The 9,395-nt window shown below is 43.9% G+C and overlaps 1 protein-coding gene across 2 annotated transcripts; it reads right to left on the bottom strand.

Annotated features, from left to right (window-relative positions):
- Positions 1-4,342: 4,342 nt before the first annotated feature.
- LOC119280749 lies at positions 4,343-9,031 on the bottom strand. Of its 2 annotated transcripts, none has more exons than XM_037561491.1 (3): positions 7,477-9,031; positions 6,547-6,640; positions 4,343-4,641 (listed from the first exon to the last, which is right to left on the bottom strand). In XM_037561491.1, the coding sequence occupies exons 1-2, from the start codon at positions 8,222-8,224 to the stop codon at positions 6,594-6,596; spliced, it is 795 nt and encodes a 264-aa protein (XP_037417388.1). In that variant the 5' UTR covers positions 8,225-9,031; the 3' UTR covers positions 4,343-4,641; positions 6,547-6,593. Both variants share the same exon structure in this region, with proteins under 2 accessions (XP_037417388.1, XP_037417389.1).
- Positions 9,032-9,395: the final 364 nt, after the last annotated feature.

Here is a 9,395-nt window from a genome sequence, read left to right as displayed (position 1 = left end):
CGGCGCCGGCGCGGAAAAAACGTGTGGGGAGGGCCTGTTGGAGGCGCGGCTGGAGATGCTCTTAGTTCTAGTTCCTCCAATACCAATGGATAGAGATTATACACATGCTCAGCTCAGATAGTACGTATTGTACGTGTTGTACATGGATGAAACTAAAGGCAAGAGAGTCAGAGAATGTCATTCGTGCCCATGGCACCCTCCACCAGCATGAGCGTTAGATTGTTACACTGATCTGTGATGCCTCTCTCCCATCCATTTGCTCGACTTTCTCAATTCTCCATTCTTGCTGCAAACTTTTATCCGAGATCAAATCTATATATACCTGGAGAGAGTTATCCCTGATAGCATACTGAGATTCGTGTAACACGAGCAAGGCTTCCGACACACAACATAAAAAAAGGAAGACATATCTCTCTTCTGGCCAGTTGTTCAAAGGTCGATGCCGGCCAGGAACAAGAGCTACAGAAGCGATATCCGAGCTAGTGATATTCAACCGCAGATAGAAATTTGCCTTCTTTTTTTTTAGTTAGATTCAGGTGGGAGCTGGCTGCAAAACTCTAGCGCACAAACACATGCACAGATACGAGTGTTGCACAATGGGAAGACATGGGCAGAATCATCAGCAAAATTGGAACGCTAAAATCAAATGAACGACATGCAATGCTTTTCACCCAGCCAATTAATGGATACCAAAGAGCTGGCCAAGGGGGTGAGTCGAACATGCATGTGGAAACTACAGTAACACCGCAAGAAGAGATACAATCGCAGGAATGAAATATGTTTTCCTCCACATTTCTTCATTATAGTTAGGTCGTCATATACAGGCAGGAAAACGAAACAGTGATGACAGCACACAAACAAAGAATTTGTATTCCTTGGTAAATAGTACGTATAAAGTTGCTACCCATTTGTTAATTTCTCATGGATATAAGTAAACCCTTTGTATGATTCATTCAGAACATTCTTTTTCCTTTTTTGAACTTATGAGTCTTCAGAGCTTGATTTAGCTTCGCATAGTTCTGCTCGCAGTTCGCCGCAAGTAAAATACGGAGTACACAGAATTACCAAAGTTTTAATAATCATGCCAATCCTTTGTCAGAAACACCTGTTCCAGCAGAGACTTATACTATACCGTCCATTCAAAAATATAGTTCACAACCATATACACATTGCGAACCATATTGCTGTGAAACCCAGCGTGTATATATTACTAAGGCAAGATGGAATTTTCTGGTTTATGTATTCAAATACATGTTGCGACATTAGAAATTTGGCTAGACCAATGCACACGGTAAGTTTTCCAGATAAGCCAAAACTGTGAAAACCTAATGTGGGATATGATTGCATCGCAGTGTGTAACATATAAACATTGTGACCATATTGACACAATTCGACGAGCTCAATGCAAAATGCAACAACCATTCCTTCACCTAGAGAAAACAAAAGCGTCAATCTATTAGTAACCGGATATAGGTATGTGTGTAAAAAACATAGTTTATAAACAAGATATGTGTGTGAACGCAATGCTCCTGGCTATATCCCCTAGGACACCTGGCCAACGCTCGCAGCTAGATAATTTTCACCAAAGAAAAAAAATTCCAAATCTCACAAACTAATTAACGAAGAAGATGTTCTTACCCTTTGAACCATTTCAGTGCAGCAAACAATACCATCAGGCAACATTTAAACTCCATCACATCCACCAGTAACACCTATATTTAGACGCATAAGAAGTCAGACAATTATGATAATTTTGAGGACAAGACAAAGTAACAATGAGTTGTTAGATGAACATAGAAATGTAACTTGAGAAAAATGCCCACTTTCATAACACATTTTCTACAAATGTTTAATATATCACTTTTTGATACTATCAATATCTAATTAAAAACATAAATATTGTAAAATACAAATAATATTATAGAAAACGGTATATTTAGCTACCTGTCATAATGAAGAATTAAGCTGATGGAGTGATGGTATAAATAAAGTGTCAAGAATTCTTAGAATATTATCGAGCCTGATTAGAAATAAGAAATTCAATTTATTTCTATGTGTTGCAGACGTACTGGTTACTTACAATATGTGCCATTAACTAGTGTAATGAAAAAAACTGTGAAGAAGGTGTCGATGCAATGAGAGTAACTATTATGTGTTGTTAAGACCAATACCAAGTTCAGAACAGATATGGATACCCAATAAAAAATATAACTTGTGTTGAGGTTTCAAGCGTGGCAACTAAGTTGCTCATTTGACCCATGATTTGTATCTCCAAAAGAGAGTGAGACAACTTGAGTGATAATACAAAAGTAAAGCTACAATTCCATCTACTCCCTCCGCCTAAAAAATAAGTGTAGCTGATTTAGTACAAAGTTATACTAACTTGGTACTATAAATCTGCGACACTTTTAGGGACAAGTACTAACTAGGGTTTAGTTGATAGTACTTGCTAGTGAAAACTTGCGAAACACAATACAAGTGTTAGAGCAAAAATGTACAAAGCATGCATTACTTGGATTGGATCACTACAAAAGCATTAAGACAAAAGATGAGCAATCACCTGGTGTATATAAACTCGTGAAAGGATGGCATTCATCCATACGATGGGTTTCATAAAGTTTTCTAGATTGCATTGACTTAAGTTCAACTTTGTAGACACCTCCGTCCGCATATATACAAACATAACATCATTATCCTCACCATACCACACTATCTTCATGTATACCATCGCTCCCTCAATCCAAGGAGCGAGTCTAAGAATATTATGCATTTCAGCGGTCTTCTGGAGTAACCATGTGGCAACACCATGGCAATTAACCTTCCTCTGCCATGTGTGAAATCCATCATACGAAAATGTGGCGAGACCAAGATCACCATCCTCTGCTCTGATGATCTGGTGCGTGGGGGAATGAGAATAACGCAGATCGGGAGGTCCATTAATCATAGCTAGAGTTTGCCTATCCAGATCAAACTCAACTATGTCCTTTGTGAGACTAGCCAAACCCGGCACCTGTAGGTTCTATCTCACGTGTCAGTAAAGACACCCGCCAATAAGGATCCCATGGTTATCTTCACTATAAATGTTACATTGAGCCGTTGATGTAATAAGATTGCCCCATGTGCCAGTCTTCAAGGAGTAAACACATGCGACGGGTCGATAATCCTCCGTATGCATGGCCATCAAGACCACCTTGAAGGGGTTCAAGTGGCGTCGGCTCTCATGCACGTGGTCATGGCTGACGCCAGCGCGGAACACCGCCCCGTTGAGCACGTCCATATGGAACTCCGGTGGAACGGCAATGCGGTGTTGTTCACCCGCGATGGGGTCGCACACAACGATCTCTCTCGGCTCAAATTGTACGAGGAGGACGAGGCCGTGGCGGCACCCGACCGGATAGACATCGGGGTGACTGTTGTAACGTCCAAGGGAGAAGCGCTCTGGTGGGACGCAATCGGGAGGGTCGAGGATGGGGGTGAACGCGATCTCGTCGTTTCGGCGATGGAATACGCCGAGGAGGGGCGGCTTGCTGCTCCGGTGATGGACGCGGAAGCGGCGGATGAACTTGGGGTCGGTGGCGACGGATCGCCAGAGCCTGCAGACGGCGGAGGCGCGCGGGAGCGAGGAGGGATCCGGCAGGAGGCGGAGGAGGTACTCCCGGAGCAGGTCCTCTTCGTCCGGCGGGGAGGCCGACGAGGTGCCGCGGCGGCGGGTCGTTTCCGTGTCCTCTTCGCTCATGTCGATTCAAGAATGGAGGCGCTGACGAGAAGTGCAGGCAGGACTTGGAAGACGTAATATTGGGCCTTGGCGATAGAGTTGCTTCTTAGGCGGGCTTGAGTGGGAATGGAGCTAGACTGGACATTTTAATATTTGTGTTGGGCCCAGCCCAAGTCATATCGAGCCCATAAAGAATGGTTGGCTTCAGCCTGCATGCTGCGAGAGTGAAAAGTTGCGTGTACAGTATCACCTCATGCGACCAAGACCCACAAAAAAAAAACTCATGCGACCAAGATCAGTACAATGTTTTGAACTGAGAGTTACTCTTTGGAGTACAATGTTCATGTTGGAGTATATCATTTCTTTCCTTTCCAAATACTCCAAAGAGAATTAGTCAAACGCCCAGACGAGGGGAATAGAGTTCTTGGTAGTGATCTAAACGCTCTTACATTTTTTTACATAGAGAGTAGTAACTTAGTGCCTCTGTGACAGTGGCCTGAACTTTATTGAGGAGAATGTCAGTTCTGCTAAGCTAAGGGTGAGGCGAATCAAACTGAACAATAGAAGTTGTAGGCAAAAAAGAAAAAAAGAAAAAAAGAAGTGAACATTGTCTTTCAAATGGCCGCATCTTCTATAATAAAACTGCGATAGACAATCTTAGTAGTGCAAACATCCTTGTAGGAGTTGTTTAAAAAAAACACCCTTGTAGGAGTGTGCTTCCAAGTAAAGATATGTCTTGGGGAAGCTCAGCTACTTCCCACGCTTCGATATTAAAATGCATCTTGTCACATTACAAACTTACTTAACGAAGGCGCATGTTCAGCAAGTTCTTCCACATAACACAAATACACACTGCCGAGCACATTGATGGAACGCGACAAAAAACGCTAGGGACTAGGGACAACAGCAACCCTTGACTACTTCACCTGCAGAAAACAAATTTGCTAGTCCGTTAGTAAATATAGTACATGCATGCAGAACCTGATATTCGTATGCAGCATGCATGGTTAAAAAAAGCCTATGAGCAAGATGTGTGTGCAAGCTCGTAAAACACAACAGATATCATACTCTTCGCTATATCTCCTAGGTTTACAAATGACAGCGAAGTACACCATTGAAGCCTTTTGACAATGTAAATTATTCAGATGGAATAGTTGAATGCTACTAACTTCATGTTTTCAGCTAGCTGACTCTGGCAAAACCAAGGGAGAACTCTAGGCATGGCCAAACAGGCACAAGCAGGTAATATTAATTAACAGCGACACCACTATATGCAACATGTGGATATCATTTGCGACCCAAAAGGGGCAGTCATTTTGCATTTGGCATCACCATCATTTTTAATTTGTGTGTGTTATATTGACATGCATGAATCCCTATAGCCAAATGGGAAATAATTCATGGGATGCAGGACGCATTCGCTGGCAGACAGATATTCTTCTGCTCTGTTAGAAAGAGGACTCAGCGCGATCTCCGAAGACTGGAGAAAGCTGGAAAGGCTGCTCAGCTAGACAAGGTTATTTTTCTTCTTCTGATAATCTCTATAACTTTTCTATTATACATTGATTACATTCACATGTTCTACATCTTCCTGCTATCAGTCAGAGTGCTGAAAGCGAACTAAAGGAAAGTCTGAGGAAAGGTGTCTACGGTGACATTTATAACTACCCCTTCAATCAGTTTGATACTATTAATATCCTTGACATGGAAAAAGATTATGTGGATCCTGAGATAGAAGAGGAAGAAGTAAGCACAGTACAGAATATGAGACATAAGCCAATGCAGGAAGGTGAGATAGAGTGTGCTGAATGTGCTGATATCGAGATGGATGATATGGAATACTTTGAAGGCTTCGGTGGTGAAGATGGTCAACAACTCAACATTTCCCTTGCTTCTACTGATTTAATTGGGCACGTTATAGAGCGCTCTGACCTGTGAAGATTCTCTTTTTCTGTGTTCTCTCGATAATGTAAAGAAGTTTTACATTTTCTGAATTATGGGGCTTGAAAATGCCATTATGATTTGTTTAATATGTTCATGATGCCGAAATATTAATTTGGACAAAATGGTTATTCGGCGTACTAGTGCGAACTACAAATCTAACCTCCATGAAAATATAAAATGATTGGAGATGAAGATGATGGTTTCGATGAGCCAGTAGCCAAGAAGCCCAAGGGACCATGCTCTGATTTAAGGTCATAGATTGGGCGGAAGTTATCACCTAGTTTCGATGGGCCAGTAGCCAAGATGATGGCTTCGGAGATGAAGATGATGGCTTCAATAAACCACTTGTTTCAGTATGAATATTCTTGATGTCATGATACACTATGTCGCCTAAAAGCATAGATAAAAATCAAACACATCTGATTGGTTGGCACATATTTGGTGTCGAAGTGGGGAATCTGTATTATGCTTCTCTCTTCATCTACATTGTTCTTCACTGGAGAAGTTTCCCCAAAGCATGCATTTGGGGCATAATTAGCTTTTCTTTTCGAAATGCGACTAATGTCTTGCTTTCAGCTAGCTTACTCTGAAACAGCAAAACCAAGGAGAATTCTAGGCATGGCCAAAGAGGCACAAGCAGGTAATATTAACAGCACCAACACTATATGCAACATCTGGATACCATTTACAACCCCAAAGAGACAGTCATTTTGCTTTGGCATTACCCTCATTTAAAATTTGTGTTGTGCTATTGACATGAAACAATCTCTATAGCCGAGTTAGCAATAGTTTTTGGGATGCACGCTGCCTATGTTGACAGCCAGATATTTCCATAAAAAAACCAAACAATCGATATCTCACAAACTATATCTTGAAGATGTTGTTACCTTTAGGACCATTCCAGCATATTACCACATGAGACCAGACAGCCATCCTACATATCTTGCAGCATTTCAGCTCCACCGTATCCATCAGGAATGGCTACGCCCAGAAGCATAAGTCAGGTAATAAATAAAAGCTACGAGAAAAAGACATATGGATAGCAGAGTAGGAGAAGATAATAGTGAGTCAGTTACATAACATAGATGAACCAACAAACATAACTTCTGAAAAACAAATCGTTATTCGGCCCTCACTGTTTTTTATAGATATTTTATAACCCACTTTTGATGCTAACAACAGATAAACAAAATAACATATGTTTAAAAATGCGAGACCATTCCGGAAAACACTAATGTTTAGCTACCTCGTAATGACAGCTTTAGCTCATAAGAAAAACTGCCTAGAATTAATCCAATATATCAAGCATACAAAAATCAAAACATGCCCAAACTAATAAATTCTAGAAACAACAGTGATTTTGGTATTCAACTGTAAATGAATCTGGCCTACTAGAGACAAGAAATCCAATTTATTTTTTTGTGTAGTATACATGTGTACTAGTCACTTGCTGCAGGGGCCGCCTTCAACAGGTGACCAAAAATTTATTATTTCAGAAAGTGTAGACTCAACAAAAGTTATTATTGTGGAGATAACATCAATAGCAAGATCAAAACAGATAGTACTCAGACAGAAAAGTATAACTAGCTTAGACGACAAAGACACCGGTTGAGTTACTCATTTGACATTTGATTTGGTATCTCTGAAGAGCAAGATATAAAAACACAAAACTATTACAAGTTTGTCTAACTAGTAAATTGAAGGAACAATTGCTGAACACTGGGGAAGCACAACAAAGGCATTCCATCAACCATGTATATAGAACATTACTGGATTTGGTTACTACCACAATACAAGGACCAAGGATGAGCATTCACCTGGTCCATAGAAACTTGTGAAAGGATGACAGTTATTGGCATAACGGCTTTGATGAAGCTTCCTGGATTGCATTGACATCACTTGAAGCATGTAGACATTGGTGTCCAAAAATAAAAACATTACACCATTAACCTCATCATACCCCAGTATTTCCACCCCTCTCATCGATCCCTCCACCTGAGGAGGGAGCCCAAGAATAGTATGTATTTCAACAGTCTTCTGCAAGAACCATGTAGCACCACCATGACAACTGACCTTCCTCTGCCACATTTCAAATCTACCATGAGACAATATGGCAAGACCAAGATCACCATCCTCTAACTGGATTATCTGATGTGTGGTGGAATAATTCAGTCCTCGAGGCCCCTTGATCAAAGCAAGACTCTGGCTATCCAAATCAAACTCAATTATGTCGTCCCCGAGCTCATCCAAATCCAAATAATTTGATTCGGCACTCACACTCTTAGATGACCAGTAAAGGACATTACCAACAAGGATCCCAGGATTACAATGAACAAACTCACATCGATCTGTTGTTGAGATCAGATCGCCCCATAGTCCAGTCTCCGAGGAGTATACGCAAGCGATGGGTGGACCATCGTTTTGGGAGCCTTGGCACGGGGCCATCAAGACCAAATTAAAGGGCCTCGAGTGGCAGCTGCCGTGCATATGGCCCTGGTCAGCGGCAGCGGAGAGCACAGCCCCATAGAAGTAGTTTGACATTTCAAACACTAGTGGAACGTCCATGCGGTGATGCTCACTGGTGATTGGGTCTCATACAATGAACCCGTCTGCCAGGAGGAGGACGAGGCCGTGGCGGCAACCGAGCACTTCGGCCTTCCGGAAGCTGCGGATCTGACGCCGTGTGTCGAACCTCTCGGGAGGGATGCGGTTGGGAGGGTCCATGATCGAGGTGAACACGATGTCGTAGCAGTCAGGCTCAAAGAAGCCGAGGAGGGGCGGCTTGCGGTGGTGGGCAGAGAAGCTGCTGAGGAGCCGGGGGTCGGTGGTGACGCGTTGCCAGCGTTTGCAGACGGCGGAGGCGCGCGGGAGGGAGGACGGCTGAGGCGGGAGGCGCAGGAGGATCTCCCGGAGCATATCGTCGTCGTCCGGCAGGGCGGCAGGCGCAGCCGGCGAGGTGCCGCGGCGGCGGCGGCGGCGTGTAATTCCGGAGCCCGCCTCGCTCGAGTGGACTTGGGGGTGGAGCAGCGTGGTGCGGCGGCCGGCGCCCTCCTCGCTCGTGTGGAGTTGGGGATTGAGCCGCGGGCTGCGGCGGTAGGTCACTCCAGAGACCTCCTCACCCACGCAGATTTCGGGGTTGAGCCGCGAGCTGCGTCGGCAGGTCGCTCCGGCGCCCTTGGCACTCACGGGGATCTGAGGGTGGAGCCGCGGGCTGCGGCGGAGGGCTATGCCGGAGCCATCCTCGCTGGTGTGGGTTTGGGAGAGGAGCCGCGGACTGCGGCGGACGGCCATTCCGGCCGGGATCTGGGGATGGAGGCGTGGGCTGCGGCGGCGGGTCATCTCCGCGCCCTGGAGTTGGAATGGAGGCGCCGCCTGGACCTAGCTAGGGTTACACAACACAGTGGTAATTCCGAAAATAAAACGTACTCTCCACCCAACTGACAAGCATACTGGGAAGAAAATTCCTAAGTCCAAAACCAGGTTCGGTCCAAGCAACCAGGTTTGGCATAATTTCGCAACCTTTTGTTTTTAGACGAGACATAATTTTGCATGTTCCTTATAGGGTTATTTGGGTCACTTCAATAACTTGGTGGTCGAGTCGGATTGCATGAGGATTTACACCGTCGGCAATTTATGCGGATTGCAAGGTTCTAGTTATTGGTTATACTTTGGTTTCTTTTGTTCACTGCCTTAGGGAGGCAAATCCTGTCTCCCATGAATTAGTTATGTCTGCGGT

The sequence above is a fragment of the Triticum dicoccoides genome, chromosome 3B (assembly GCF_002162155.2).
Source record: "Triticum dicoccoides isolate Atlit2015 ecotype Zavitan chromosome 3B, WEW_v2.0, whole genome shotgun sequence".
In the NCBI taxonomy this organism is placed as follows: Eukaryota; Viridiplantae; Streptophyta; class Magnoliopsida; order Poales; family Poaceae; genus Triticum; species Triticum dicoccoides.
The sequence above is the reverse complement of the archived record's forward strand: the minus strand, read 5'-3'. Positions and strand labels throughout refer to the sequence as shown.